This window comes from Maniola hyperantus, chromosome 15 (assembly GCF_902806685.2).
Source record: "Maniola hyperantus chromosome 15, iAphHyp1.2, whole genome shotgun sequence".
Classification (NCBI taxonomy): Eukaryota; Metazoa; Arthropoda; class Insecta; order Lepidoptera; family Nymphalidae; genus Maniola; species Maniola hyperantus.
In genome coordinates, this window is record NC_048550.1 from 4,511,616 (window position 1) to 4,528,539 (window position 16,924).

The 16,924-nt window shown below is 35.8% G+C and overlaps 1 protein-coding gene across 1 annotated transcript in view; it reads right to left on the bottom strand.

Annotated features, from left to right (window-relative positions):
- The window catches only part of LOC117988975 (G-protein coupled receptor Mth2-like), a 29,489-nt gene extending 14,592 nt beyond the window's left edge, over positions 1–14,897 (bottom strand). Inside the window, exons 1-3 of the mRNA XM_034976271.2 lie at positions 14,162–14,897; positions 3,676–3,847; positions 1,279–1,470 (exon numbers count right to left, since the gene is read on the bottom strand). Of these exons, the coding sequence (XP_034832162.1) occupies positions 1,279–1,470; positions 3,676–3,847; positions 14,162–14,590 (793 nt within the window). The 5' untranslated portion in view covers positions 14,591–14,897. The remainder of the gene's footprint in view (positions 1–1,278; positions 1,471–3,675; positions 3,848–14,161) is intronic.
- Between the last annotated feature and the right edge of the window lie 2,027 nt (positions 14,898–16,924).

A 16,924-nucleotide genomic window follows, 5' to 3' on the forward strand; every position in this document is an offset into this window, starting at 1 on the left:
TACGAATTAAAACGAAGAACCACACTAAAACAGTTTTTACGAACGAGAAAAACGAACAGAATACTTGAAGAAAACGCAATGAAACATAACATACCAGCATAAAAGTTGAGATCATAAACTTTTAAGACGCAAATGTTAAACTTATAACGAGTGACGACTCTTTATGTTTTAACTGCCTTTAATACTTAGATAATACGATCGATAGTAAGTAGATAGGTAGTAGAAGTAGAAGAATAAAATGTAGTACCTAAGTAATAGTTACCGATTATGTAGGTAGGTACTTATATGGTAATGAAACTTGAAAGAATACTTAATTAATTAGAAGAACTATAGAGTAGGCACCTACCTAATTTCTCAAGATATAAGCACAGTTTCCGGTAGTTTCTTTGAAATCTCATCAAACGGACAGAATACAATCATAATTTCACGATTTTATTACTAAACGGCAGACTATAAATTGTTTAAGCCTAATTTCACAGAAAATGCATGTTGGATCACTGCTTTCAATCTCCGCAACGAACACAAGTAGGTATACTTAGTAGTTGTAGAAATTAAAGTTAAAGTTTTTAAATTCTTAGTTTAATGTCGTGTGTTAAATAAAACTGGCAGCTATAATGGCCTGACCTTAGCTAGGTACTTACGTTCTTATACGAAACCACAGAAATCCTAATAATAATGCAAAGGATTTCTGTGTACAAAACCTACCTCTTGATTTTCTAATCGTACCTAAGTAGTACAACAATTTTATTGTACGTATACTGTTCGATATATTATATCCACATGGTAAATATTGTGCCGGATCTTGTATAGGTAATAGGTAATTTTGGGTTCGGTTATTACATACAACGGTATAAGAGTTATTAAATATTAACCAGAACATAATTCGGGACCGAAATATATTTTACCTGAAACGTAGCACATGTGACATCTTAGCTCTACAATAAAATTCTACTACCGTTACATTTTCTCTCACAATAGACATTGACATCGAGACCCAAAAGCTCGATTACCAATTGCCATAAAATAAGTGCAGTGTGACGATTGCAATCAATTCTGATTAGCCACACTCTTCCTATTGGCTGAAATGCATTGTTGCAGCAGAAAAACAATAAATTAAGCCAATCATAACAATTGAGATTGGTGCAAAATAATGATGCAACTTTTCCGTAATTGAGCAGCTGGAACAAAAAACTCCTGCTGACAAACGTCCTGACTGAATCTTAGGACGTCTTAGTGCGTATAGCCGCTCTAAGGATCAACATCTATTAACTTACTGACCTATAATAAAACATCCAGTCATAGCCACGCCAACTTTTCCCGTATGCAGTTTGAGGTAGGCGAGGAATGGATAGGCCACGATGAGTCCTCCACAGTACGCCATGAGACACATGCCGTGGAGATTCCGCAGCTCTGGTATGAAGGCGTACACGAGGAATGTTGCCAGGAGAAACGGCACAGAGAGCATAAGACCTACAACAAAAATATAGGTATTAATTTCAACTCTGTCAACTTCACCTATCTAAGGTCTAAGGACAAGAATCCAAAGTACGAGTGTACATACTCATAAGATGAAGAGTGAATTTTTAATCGACATTTAGTCGGTATGGATTGAAAGAGTATAATATGACTACTGTAGAATGGCGGGATAACCATTTAAATCTGCTAGGTTCTAAATAATACAGACCGGTTAGGTGACGGGCATCGACAACGTCTCTAATTCACTAATGCGAAGAAGCTTTGCCGTACGCTGACCAACCCGCTTGTCCAATGATGCTTCTTACCATGATATTACCCTGGTAATATTTTGGATGAGCAGCTTCGATCATTTAAGTACTTTAATGATTGAATATGTGCAGCGCCAAAAAACCAAGGCCCCGAAGTTTCTGTGTCGCCCTGCTGTTTCCGACTCTGATGAGGTGGTGGGAAGAGTGTGGATAAAGAAGGCGGGACCGAAGCCCATATCCAGCGGTGCAAACAACATCAACAAACAACAATGCAAACAAGCTGCTCATTAATTAATTCTATTGATACAATTAAAGATAATAAAGCCTTTATTCAATTAAGTCACATACCTACTAGTCAGCCTAGGTTAAGTAGATAAGTATACCGTTTCAGAAAAGTTTTTACTTAGCATTTCTGGCGCAAAGCTTAACCACAAGGTATGCATACCCACCCACCTCCTCAGAATTTTGAATTTCTGCTGGAAACTCGGTTCGATAGCTATTAGTCAATTTCATGCTAAGACTGTTTGCGCCTAACATTAGTTAACCGAAATCCTACATCAATGCCGAAACCCGAGTTGTGACTAATGGCATAGATAGGTAGTCGAGTTTACACAGGACGTATGACAACAATAAATTACCGTCCATTCATGGATGGATGACTTATTTATCGATATCAATAATATAATCGGTAAACTTAGGATTAGGTACATTTTTGAGAATTTCTGAAATCATAATAGAACTTCTAATCTAAACAGGTAAATTGTTCTCCTAATTAGGCAATTCTCATTATTGTTAACATAGTAAATGGTAACAATCAATAATGACTCTAAAAACAATTTTTTTCTTATGAATCACAATCTAAGGTTTTTAACGAGTCCTAATAATTAATTCATAACTTAAATTTTTTGACAAGGTGGGTATAGGTAGCTCATAAAGATAATTTGAGTCATGGGGCCATAGAATGTTAATGTAATGGAACTAAGAAGAATCTCAAAAATGCGGACAATATAATATTTTGTATCTATATGGAAAACTATACCTACTATGTAGTAGATTAATGTTTTTCTTTGAAGAGATAAAATATAAGCTCGCCATCTTTTCTGATACTTAGATAAGCTCTAGCACTGGAAGTTGTCTTTTGTGAAAGTAATTGATAAAGATCCGAATTGGAAAACCCGTATTTGCAAAATCTCTTCAACGAAACAAAATTAATTCGGGATGTTGATTTATCGATGTAGATGTATGGTAACATATTATTCGTTCGAGTTAATGGACCGTAAAGTTTTATTGGGCTCGCTAGTTTATTAACAACGCCAAACATATTTTAGTGCTAATAAAGCGTAACAACTAACAACGTAATTTGACTGGGTACCCGATAAGAAACATTAAGTAAATTTATACTTTAGAGGATGTAATCAGAACGCTAGCAAAAACGAAGACAGGTAATAGTACTGATGATTACTGATATGATACCATATCCTATATTTTGTAAAAGTTCACGATATTATATTGCAAATAAAACATCTGCCTTACGCTAGAGGTCAACGAACGTTGCGTAAGTAGGCCACTCAGAGTCAATGCCGCGTCATAGGTGTGGCATTGACCCCAGTTTTGAACGCTATACCTACATTGCGGGTTTAGAAATACTAAATCACTAAAACTACAAAATGAGGCAAATGGTTATTGGTATTGGACTGTTTTTTGATAGTATAACAATAACGCTAAGTTTTGCTAGCGCTAGGTTACACCCTGTATGTAGGTATATTTTATTTTTATTTTCAGATGATCTATTATTTGTAAGATGAGTAGTCACTAATAATAAGCTAAGCTGAATCACAGCTCCATGGGAGTAGGTAACTGATTGACTGACATGATAATAATATTACCTATCAAAGTAAATCCAGTTTTGACCAGAGCTGACATGAAATAATAATTTTTAAAAAAATCTTACCAACACCATAAGCGATGAACAAGCCAGGGCTGTCACCTTCACTGTCCGGGTAGCAGACTCCTGCCACTAGTCTGGATTTAGGAGAACTATCATCCAACTTCATATCCAGGCAGAATAATTTTGGGAGGTGCCATTGCGGGCGGTTGGCTGCTATTTCAAATAAGGTTCCGTTCTGCAAAAGAGAAACATTTCATTCATCATTATTATAACTATCCACTGATAGACGTCCAGTGCTGGACATAGGCATTTCCACGCGGTCTTGCGTCGCCTGAACCCAGCCGCGCCCCGCGACTATAGCACATAATATTATCTATGGGATAAAAAACTCAGAGGACCGTGTCACGTAGGTATGACGTGTTGGCGGTGGTGGTGTGAAAATATATTTTTATTGTTTCTACCTTTTTTATGTGTACTTGTTTTAAGGAGTCTTTGTCTTGTCAAAAACCACATTTTTGAATAAATAAATATATTATTATTATATTATTATTGGCATAGAGCAGGGGTCTCCTCTCAGAATGAGAACGATTTACTTAAGCCATAGTCCACCACGCTGGATGCGTGCACGTGCGGATTGATGTCGCGTTAGGTACGAGGATTTGACGGTGGTCATTAAATCAAATAAGATTTCTAAATAAATAAAGTAGGTATATTTCATGCAGGTTATTAATATATTATAGGAATGGTCAATCTTTAACGGTCATTATTAAATAAAGTGTACCTAGCAATAAAATAAGAAGCTCCCGAGTGGGCTGTACCTACCGTACCTACCGTTACTTACAATTATTTATGTGATGTTTATTGTAGTGAGGTTACAGGGGGAAGCATGCATTATATAGCCACAGCGTAAAATTAATTACATTTTATTTACCCCGCGACCTAGAATTTATGATACATTTACTTATATCCTTACGTACTTCTTATTCACGTCTCGCTTTAATCATCATCATCATCATCATCATCATCATCATCAACAACAACAACAACAAAGTGATCCTATAAGGGTTCCGTTTTCCTTTTGAGGAACAGAACCCTAAAAATGGTGGCCCGTTACTTTGGTTGTTTTATTTATATAAGCTTTTATCACAATTGATACAATTGATACAAATGTTATTTCGATAAGATCTATAGAAAAGCCAATGACTTATTTTCAGCTCCCTGTTGTTATTTTGATATTTTGAACCAGTAAGTTAACCTACCTACAAGTCCTACGACTACGAATTGGTAGGTGTGCTTTTATATTCAGAACAATACTAATTCTGTATTTTCGGCAGCAATGTTACGTGCTCGAAACTAATTTGTTTGAAATAGAAATGATTTGCGACAAAGCAAGTTGTTAAATTTAATTAATTTAAGAATTTTACTACACCAATTTCAGTCTGAGACAAATTTTGTTACGTGTGGTTTATTAATCTTGCTCGGGAGATTCGCCTAAAATGTTTTCTTAGGCCTACTTTACAAGAGCTATACCCGGCTTTATAGCTATACAGGGTGTAACCGGAACGCTGGCAAAAGCTTAGCGTTATTATTATACTACCTAAACACAATCCAATACTAATAACCATTTGCCTCACTTTGTGGTCATAGTGATTTAGTATTTTTAAAACCAGCAATGTATGGCGTGCAAAACTCGGGTCAATGCCCCGCCTACTCCGAGTGGCATACTTAGGCAACGTTCGTTGACCTCTAGGGTCAATCAGATGTTTTATTTGCATTAAATCGTAAACTTTTACAAAATTATAGGTATTTAATATTTTTTTTGCTTCTGCGATTTTCTAAAAAATCTCTAATAAAACAAAGTCGCTTCCCGCCATCTGTTCCTCTAATCTTTTATACTTCGCAACGGATTGTAATGCGGTTTTCATCAATAGATATAGAGATTCAAGAGAAAGGCTGATACGTATACTTAGTTTAATATTGTTATGTGTTAATTTGTTTAAATATGACGATAATTTGTTCAAGATGTCATAAGAATTCACACGAACGAATCAGCTAGTATACTTAATATAAACAAGAAAATAACCAAACTTAGTAGGTAGTCCTACTAACTCGGGTTAGGTGTATCATAAAACCAGCTTATGTCAGCGACTTACGTTCGCGTGGACTACACAAATTTCTAACCCCTCTTTAGGGGTTGAATTTCCAAAAATACTTTCTTACCGGATTTCTACGTCATAATAGCTATCTGCATGCCACATCTGAGCCCGATCTGTCCAGTAGTTTGAGCGGTACGTTGATTACTGACTGACTGATGTCAGTCAGTCAGCTTTTCCTTTTCTATAATATATGTATATTGTATATGTATAGATTTAATATTGCTCATCTGTGTAAAGTTTTCCAGATAATAAAACAAGTAGAAATTAAATTATAGGCGCCACTATATTCATATTTTCTCTAACAATAGGTAGTTGTTCATGTTAAGTTTAACTAACACATGGTAACAATCAAACAACAAGACAGACTCAAAACAAAATAACAAACCAGTCATAATAAAATAAACAAAACGTAATCTTAATGGTTATTTAGATTTTAGACATATTTTAGAACCAACATTACCAACCTACATCATTTTCTTAGCATTCCAACAACCACAATTTGGATTTTGGTGCCAAAACAAAATCAGTTGTTAGAAAAATAAACAGTTTCCGAGAACTTCGCCTTGCAAAAACACGCTTGTATGGTAAACACGTAGGGTAAACAGTACAAAGTTGGTTAAATAAACTTAAAATACTTGTGAAGTTAACAGTTTCCGTTAGTAATAATAGGATCTGCTTATCTTATCCACCTGCAAGTTATTTTAAACATTACTATTCACTGTCCACCTTTACTTACTGTCTGTCTGTTACCTTGTTGCCTAAAACGGTGAACTATGAGATAAGTACATAACTATTACCGAGATAGAATACGTTCTTGAGAAGCTTTTAGAATAAGCGTCGATAAGTTACATTAGATCGTCAGCTTTTATCTGTAACAAATACCAATGTGTTTAAAAAAATCAATACTTTAGGAGGCTAGAAAAGCAACGAAAAAATGATGAAAGGAAATTAGAATAAACCACATAATAAATAAATACTTAGTACCTACCTACCTATTCATACAAACATAACTCGATACTAAGTTATGTAAAGATTTATTTTAGCTGATAACAAAAAATTCGGCAACAATGATAGGTGTACCGTGTAAGCTGTATATATTAAAGTTGAGAATTCATGAGATTAACCGTATTGGAGCCGTTTATCAAATTTAAACATAATAAACGAATGTGCGAGATTCCGCGTGGGAATGTTTATATATTTATAAATACGAAGATTTTATAGAAAATTATGTAATTTATTTTAAATTCCATTGCCAATCGAAGGTCACTAATAATAACAATTGTAATGATATTATTATGTTTGTAAGAAATCAATAGCCATTGATTTATTATTAAGAGGCGGGGGGACGCCCCACACACCCGCACGTCCCGCACCGGGTTAGCGCAGGAGCTGTGCGGGTGTACAGGGCATCTCCACCCCGATTGCAATCTCGACCTGTCGCGTACTATAGGTATTTATTTACGTCCGTCATCGACGATTTAAAAAACTCAGTTCAAAACCTTGCGCCAAGATAAGCCATTTTAGAAAATAATAGATATACCTAAAAGGGAAGATTTTTTACTCAAATAAGCTTTCACAAGGGCTAAAAACTCCATTGTCTATTTTTATCAATGACTAGCTGACCCGGCGAACTTCGTTCCGCCTAACAATCGATTCAAATTTTTTTTTTTAAATATCAATTCACTATCAGAAATTCTTAAATCCCCACGATTTAGGAGTTCAGTACCTTGCAGCATCAGGATTGAGGAGTTGGGATCCGAAGTTCAATGGTGTAGCCTATGCTTCGTACCTAAAATAATTTTGCATCATCCGCAGTTCCTGAATCATTATAGTTTAGGAGTGCTGTACCCTACATCATCAGGGTTGAGGAGTTGGGACTTGAAATCTGAGAATGCACTCGTTGCTTGGTACCTATAATATGAATTCACTATGAACGCTTCCTTAATCTTGATAACTTAGGCGGGCAGTAACCCTGCAGCATCAGGATTAAGGAGTTGGATCCAGAAATTTTTTATGGGACTACAACGAAAACTTCTTCTGTTGATTTAAAAAAATATTTTGCAAATCGGTCCAGAAACCTCGAAAAAATCGATGTAAAAAAAGAACCACCTCCTTTTTGACAGTTGGTTAAAAACCGATGACCTTGAAATATTTACGGAACAATTTTTAAAATATACCCCTTTCTAACAAAAAAAGAATGAATGAAATCGGACTACGCGTTAATGAATTACAGCTCAGTATACATTTTAACTTTCAACCCCTCTCCTAAGGGAACCATGCTGAATTTCGGGATAAAAAGTATTCTATGTTCTTCCTCATAGTATGACCTCAAATCGTATTAAGTTTCATTGGAATCCATTCAGTAGTTTCAGCGTGATGCGCGGCCGTGATACAGACAGACAGACAGACAGACAGACAGACAGACAGACAGACAGACAGACAGACAGACAGACAAAAATGAAAAAAATTACAGTTTTGGGTTCAGTATCGATTATAGAGTGCCGTCGAAAAAAATTTTCAAAATATCTTCAATGTACAGAATTGGACCTGTTACAGTTTTATTATAAGTATTGATTGATTGATTGATTTGCGAAACACAGGGTTTAAAAAGATGTCTAAAAAGCTTTGAAACCAGTGCAAAATTAAATTCAATGCATTGAAAATTACAATTTATTACCGCAAGGAAACAATTGTGCTGCATACCAACTCGTATTTTCAGATTTTAGGTGTTTTACTCTGAAATATTGCCGTCATTTGCTTTTCTCTTTGCCTAAAGGTATTTTATAATATGAAAAGGTTATAAATATATTATGGCACTTGTCCTGTTTGAAATCATTGTAAATGTAATGTGTAAACTTATGATTCTGAAATCATTGTATGTACATACATACCTACCTACTCAGTAAACTCTTTAGAAAATTATAAATTAATAATTGCTTAAGCAAAAATACTGAAAAATAAGGAAAAAACTAATAAGAACTACTTATGCCATTTTTCAGTTTTTTTCTAATCTCCCCAGGGAGTTGATGTTAGAAAGAATTAAATCATGTGTGCTAGAAATTAATCAGCGAGGTCTTGATATTATTAAAATACTTAACTGAAATTATTTCTGCCACACTGATCTTGCTGCGTTTTCAGTTACCTATACATATTGTAAATAAAACAAAAACAGCAGACATTATTATTACATAACCATCCTATTTCATTGCCATCCCTCCTATTTCATTACCATCTCAGTCTATTTCATTAAAACCCGATCAATTTTCATTACCATCCATCTGTAAAATTTCAATTATCATTTTCTTGATAACTCAATAAGATATAAAAGTACCTCTCATAGATTACCAATTTGATATCCCTCTAGAGTAAATTATCAAGAAAAAACAAAACATGAAGTACTTTTTTATTCCACGAAATGTTCGTTTTTTGCACAAAACAGCGGGATGAGCCTGTTGCGATTCTTTCTAAAGCCCATAATGTGCCAAAATTGCCACCAGGGCCTTATCTATAAACGTGAACAAGAATAATTTAAAAAAAATGAACGGCAAAGATTCTGAGAAAAAATGGTAAGGTTGTCTTTTCGTAGCCTCGTAGCTTGACCTCTGAAAATAAGGAAGTCTACGGTCCAAGTTGTCGTAGACGCAGCGTAGAGATTTTCACGGCGCGGCGTAAAGAGTTGCCACACAAATTACTATCAATAACCTACGTTAGCGGGCAATAATTATACAAAAAACTACAATAGGTAAGAAGTAGAAAATGATACAGTTTTCTACATGAAATAATATTATATTGTGTAGGTCAAGGAAATTGGAAAATATGTAATGAATGATGAGTCGATGACATATTAATTTAAAGCTAAGCGGACATGAAGCGTTATTCCCACTATAATGCGTTCACATCGTTATTTTTCTTGGAACGTTTTTTTGAACCAGTATACTTAACTGTATTCAAGGTGTTGGCCTCATAGTAAACAAAAATTTAAAATAAGTATTGAAGTAAATAATAAATAATTTAGACTAAGGGAATGTATTTAATGTATAACTAAATACTGTAGAGGTGCAACCTCTACCGTTACTTGGCTGGCAGCTATTAAGCAAACTTCGCAGCTGCCACACAACAATATTCAGGAACGCAGTGGAGACTGGAGAGTCCTCCTGGCCACGCACGTTACAAGACTCCACATTCCCTATCATCCGCTCGTCACGTCAACATCTTCTACCATTGTATTATATAAGGCTCGCGAGCCAGTCTTTATTGTAAATATCATAACAATTGTATAGTGTATAATAAACATCATTATACATATGTAGCTGGTTCTTCATTACACCAATCCTTCAGCTACAATACTTAGTTATTGTTTGAGAAAGTACGGTAAAATTCAAATTCATCCTATGTGATTTCTACCATTCTTTGATTCTTTGTCACAAACAATTCAGTTTGTTTAATTTACAGGACTATTAATTTTATAATTCACCCATTCCGTAGGTAGTAGTAAGTAAGTAATAGCCTCAATAGCTCAATGAGCTCAACAGTGGCCCTACCGCGGTTGTTTGACAGCTACAATGTCACGATCGCAATCATCTCTGATTGGTTAATGCTCGCTCACTATTGGCCACAATGCATTGTTGCAACAAGAATCGCACAAATTCAGCCAATCAGAACAATTGAGATTATAATAATGATTGATGCAGGTTTTAGACAATCGCCCTACCGGTATAGGAGTGGACTGAAAACCGAAAGGTCGACGGTTCAAATCCCGCCCGTTGCACTATTGTCGTACACAAACCTGACGCTTAATTGGAGAGGAAAGGGGAATATTAGTCATTTAAAATGGCTAATATTCTTTAAAAAATAAAAGTACATAATATTATTATACTACTATACTAGTACCATACGTAATTCAAGTACTTACCTACCTAGCCTACCTAATAATTAGGTAAGTAATCTTACGTAAGTATTTAACTACGCGCAGGAGCCATAAAATAAGAGATGAGAAGTGATATTTTTTATTCTCTCAAGTTTTTAATTTAATTTAATTTAATTTAATTCTTTATTTAATAAGGCAACAAAGACCCATATTTTGTTAGTACACATATAATGCTTAAAAAACTATGTTAGTATATTTTGTTAGTATAATGCTTAAAAACTAATTATCCTAAATGCACAGAGGTAGTAAAAAGTTTTATGAAAGCTAGTAACGTATTTTCTGTTACCTAAGTTAGTATTTATAGCTTCATTAAGTAGAAAAATATTTCCCAACTTTTAGATGCAGCCGATTTTATGTTTTTGCTATTTTTAAGCAACTTGCTATTTTTAAGCAACATTAAGTAGAAAAATATTTCCCAACTTTTAGATGCAGCCGATTTTATGTTTTTGCTATTTTTAAGCAACTTGCTTTAACGATGAAGAAAAATATTTTCGTGAATAAATCTACATGCCGGAGATTTCTCCATCACATTCCATAATATGTGTGAAGTCTGCCAATCTGCACTTATGCAACCTTTTTCTTTCCGACAAAAGACTTATTCTCAGTAGTGGGTCGGTCATTGGTTGATGATGATGATGATGATGATAAATAATTATTTTCCAGTCATCGGAGTTCGTAGCGCTTTACGGTAACTTAAGATTTTAAATTGCATTACTCTACTAAGTATCCTGACAGTATATTTTAATTTTTGGATAGCAACGAACTATGACAGCTACTGCAAAGCTTGATGTCACAAAAAATGCGCGCGTATGTGTGGTTATTACGAGTACATAGTAGGTACATACTAGGAACCAAGGTACTCTACTTACACTGTGGCGCAGTATGGAGACCTAGCGTGACCGTGACTGCAAGAGCGTGGTTTCTACGCGGATTTCTTAGTTTGGCTTTTTCTATTCCATTACCAATTAGCCCTTGACTGCGATCTCACCAGGAAGTAAATTATGATACTTACAATCTAAGATAGAAGCGAGCTAACTTGTAAGGCATATGGCAGTTTTCCTTAAACCCATAACCCTTATCGTTCTTTACACGGCATCGTACTGAAACGCTAAATCGCTTGGCGGCTCGGCTTTGTCAGTCGGGATGTTAACTAGTTACAACACAAACCTCTCACTAGACCAGATCAGACTGACTTTAAACAGTTCCTTGTACTACAACTTCGAGGACATGGACATGTTTCCGTTACGCGCTGTGTATATTTCAGACTTTAAAACAGAATTGGTACAAATTGGTTCGCCCACTGGCACTTAGTCGTCCCACGTTCGCTCCAGCCAGGTAAATCATACCTTGAAATGTGCTATTAACAATCCACTAAAGATTTTATCAGAGATAGCAATAAGACTCTCTTTTGCCAGAGCTGCCATGCTTTAAGTACCTAATTAAAAAGTGGGTAACCCCAAAGAGTTATTAAGTACTAATTATTATTTAATATTTTGTGAGTTGTCGCCAAAAACATGGGAAGTTAGAAAAACTTTAGTTCAAAAAAGGTAGGTAGGCATGCTAGTCGCTACGTAGAACGTACCAAACTAAAAACATTGCTCCTACGTAGAATCAGTTAGTTGAACATTAGTATCTGAAAATTCGCACTTGTTTTTGCGATAGCTCAAAAACTACTTTTTAGGGGTCTGTGCCTGAAAGTTGCCAACGGGACAACGAAACCCCCGCTGTCCGTCCATCTGTCTATCAGCGGTCTCATGAACCGTAATAGGTAGAGGGTTGAAATTTTCAGTGCAAGACGCAAGTAGATATTTCTACTGCCGCTATAAGAATTAATAATAAAAATAGCCGGAATCAAATATAAAAAAAATAAAAAGTACACAGTGAAGAGTATAATATCTTGTACGATCATTGCACTAAACCATTCGTGTGCGAATCCGACTCGCTTGCGACTTGATCGGTTTTTGGATTTAACATGAAAGCTTTTGTAATAAGTAAGTGGCATTGAACATCATTCAGAAGGAACCTAGGAAAACTTTTGTAATAAGTAAGTGACGTTAAACATCATTCAGAAGGAACCCAGAAAACTTTTGTAATAAGTGACGTTGAACATCATTCAGAAGGAACCCAGGAAAACTTTTGTAATAAGTAAGTGACGTTGAAAATCATTCAGAAGGAACCCAGGAAAACTTTTGTAATAAGTAAGTGACGTTGAACATCATTCTGAAGGGACCTAGAAAAACTTTTGTAATAAGTACAATCTTATCAGATCGGCGCGGTTTAGAGTTCAAAAAGCTGTAGTTTTTAAGCTGACGATGACCACCATTATTTGTTATTTTAACTAGCTCGTTGATGGGCATATTTACTTACCTAATGACAATGAGTCAGTGTAAATGAAACGTAACACGAACAACTAACAATTGCGGTGTTTGCTTACCCGTAATGGCAGGGAAGGGCAATACATTAGGAAAAGCAACATTCAAGTCAAAATATTTTCAAAATATTGTACAAAACTAGCTGACCCGCCCCGGTTTCGCTCAGATAGAATTTCTGAAATTTGTGTCTAAGCAAAATCTTAAGTTCCTAGGTGCAGGTGGTTAGTCAGTGAGTCAGTTTATCCTTTTCAGTAAAAAAGGAAAAGCTGACTTACTGATCTATCAGCGCACAGCTCAAACTACTGGACGAATCGAGCTGAAATTTGGCATGCAGATTACAGATAGCTATCGCAGCCGTCCGCTAAGAACGGATTTTTGAAAATTCATTCTCTAAAAGGGTAAATTAGGGGGTTTAAAATTTGCGTAGTCCACGCGGACGAAGTCCCGGGAATAAGCTAGTTGTATAGATAGTTGTTCTCAAAGGTGTGTGAAGTCTGCCAATCCGCACTTGGCCAGCGTGGTAGACTATAATGGCCAAACCCTTCACACTGTGAGAGGAGACCGATGGATTGATCATGATGATGATGATGATGATGATGATGATGATAGATAATTATAATAATTATACCTAAATTGTAAAGTAAACACTCGCCCGTCTATTTGTTTATAATATCTATGTGTTACGGGTTTTCTCGAAAAATGCTAAAAGGATTTGTTTACACAATATAGTGTCCCTCTTGTAGTACGAAGTATGAGGTTTAGAACGCGTGGTTCCGCAAAGGGATACGATGCTACAGAGTACAGACAGACAGATAAAGCGGTCGAGTTTATAAACCTCTCTTGATCGGGATACCTACACGCGGTACTTCTTATTAAATAGAAGATAAAAAGTAGATTTGGCGAAGTATTGTAAAAGAGGTGCAGGGAGCCGCTGGATTTAGGCGGCGCAAGACCATGGCGTGTGGAAGTCCCTACAAGAGACCTATGTCCAGCAGTAGTGGATATCTATCGGTTGATGATGATGATGATCATGATGATTGTAAAAGAGGTACAGAGCAAAATATATTAGATAACTAAAATCGCTTATGACTTACTTCTTGCAGGTATATTTCTTCACTTGGCAAGTTAGAATCCACCGAATACATTTCGCAAGATTGTCTCGGCATGTAGAAGAAGTTCTGATGAGCGATCATGTTGGAAGGCTCCCGGCCTTTGAACACTGGGGGGTTGAACGGGTTGGCTTCACTCACGTCCACGTCCGCACAGCTCCTGTTGAGGAACATTTGGCCAACCCCGCAGCACTTCCACAAACACAAGCGGCCAATGCACGGACACCCGAACCGGACGTCCGAACCATCTACGTCCAAGACATACCAAGTGCCATCGACATATTCCAACCCATCGTATATTACCGAACCGTTTTCGAAGATGAGTCCGCCGCTTATGTTCAAACTTTGGTCTCGAGTACAAGGCGTACAGTTTACGGAAACCAGTCCAGAAATTAATAAAAATAGCAGAAACATTTTAATTTATGATTATGACCAAATTGAACACTTCATGAGTTTACTTAAGTTCACGACTGTTATAACATTAAAACTTATTTAAAAAAAAAATATTGTCATTGAATCTGATATGAATAATAGTAATTTTCACACAATGAATCCTTGTAAGGTTTATCGCGAAGTGCTCTTTAACGTCGCACTTGTGAGGTAATTCGATGTATCATTTTTAATATGATAAGAGATAAGATTTGTCGCGAACGCAATTGTTTGCAAGCGAAGTGTACGTCCGCGTCATGCTCGGATGATGCTCATTTCCCGACTGACCGATTACCTTACTCCGTATAATATACCTAGTCTTGGCCAACTACAATCTGCAAATACGTATGTAAACTTTGTAGCTAAAATCCTCGCTTTCAAATCTCAATAAATATCTACTTACAATGTTTTCAATTTTCAAACTCTACGATGCAAATCGTAGCGAAAAGTTCGTAGCGCTTAGTTACGTGCGTCCTAAACGCCGTAAGTTGTACATAAGGCTACAGCCACTAATCCATAGGTACTAATATTATATTAATGCAAAAGTGTCCTTAAAAGGGCATGCCAGGTGGTCATAGTAAAGGCACTTAGGTGCCCACACATGCAATTATGTATATATGGAATCAACAGTTTATACTTAATACAGCAATTAATTGGTAAAAATTTTGATTAAAAAAGAGAGGGTTTCGATGTTGCAAATTATTTTAATTTTTTTGTTTTCCATAGGATCAATTTGCAAATTATACAAAACGCATCGTACAGTAAGGTTTTGTCAATAGATAAATGGTTTTGATTACATGTATCATACATAAGTATTAAAATTTTAAAAATTTAAACAGATATTTAAAACTTTTTCACAATAAGCATAATATGCTGGGCACTTTTGGGCCAAATTTCGGCATTCCCCTTTACTACAGAAATGAAATGTACATATTTGAAATAAAAATATTTTTTATTCAAGTAAACTTTCACAAGTACTTTTGACTTGTCGGATGCATTACCACTGGTTCGGAATGCCTTCAGCCAGAGACAGAGAGGCACAGAGAGTAACTTGCATCTCGGAAACGGATATAGGCTACTTTATTTTATTTACACTTTATAAATCTCTGTTTAGAGATAAGCAATTCCAATGTAACTTAATTTATTATTACTTTGTAACTACAATTTTGGTACATGAATAATAAAAATAAAATAAATAAATATACTTTATTTTCCGTTATCTGTGGAGGTGGCTCTTCATGTTCGACGGTAAAGTCTTTACTTGGTAGGTATCTCTAATATCAATTTATAACCGACCGTTTCTAAATTCCATCAGTTATGGTGGTCAGTTCCCCTGCAGCATCAGGATTGAGGAGTTAGAATCCAATTTTTTTATGGGTCAATTTCACAGTTTCTCTATCGATGAAAAAATTACGCAAATCGGTTCTAAAATCTCGGTGATTTCGATAAGTAGGTAGTTACAAAAATATATTGAAAGTCGTTTATAAATGTAGTCTATGTTACTCCTTGGTTAATCCTCTACTTGTTTGTGAAAGTCCCGTCCAAATAGGTTCAGCCATTCTGAAGATTAGCCCGTTCAAACAGACAGACAAAAAATTTAAAATCGGGTGATTCAGTTAGGATACAGTTCAAATAACCAAATGAGCTTAATTTGAGGTAGTTATTTCGAAATTACAGACAGACACTTCTATTTTTGTTATTAGTGTATAGATAGTATAGATACATGTTTTGTTTTTTACGATCGTGTTTACGATACATATCCACGCCATCTATGCAGAAAGAAGAAAACTAAAAGTTTTAATATAACTCCGCGCCCCGCCGCCGGGCGCTGCGCCGGACACATCTTTATCAAAGAGGTATAATATATAGGTACGTGAATGCCGCGGTATTTTGTCTGCGGTTCGACAAGAGCATACAAGAGACTGTTTTATCTATGACAAGAGATTCGGGGGATTCCATCAATGCAACAAGACTAATTATTATTGCCAGGTTCATTTTATTGTATTTTTATTAGATGGCCGCGACTTCGTCCGCATGGGTAGGTTGTTTAAATATCCGGCGGGAACTCATTTCAATTTTCGGGACAAAAAGTAGCTTAATTTATATATTAAGTAATTCAAGGGTAGGTACCTAGTTAGGTACTCACCTATAGGTAAGCTAACTCGCGTATTGCGGCGCCAAGGATTAACAAACATTTGAGGGACCTATAGCTGGTAGGTATTATTAATAAGATTTTTAGTAAGGTTATAAGTATTTTAAGTAAGTAATAGTTATATTGTATACCTACCTACTAACTGATGTCTGCGCCTTCGTCCGTTT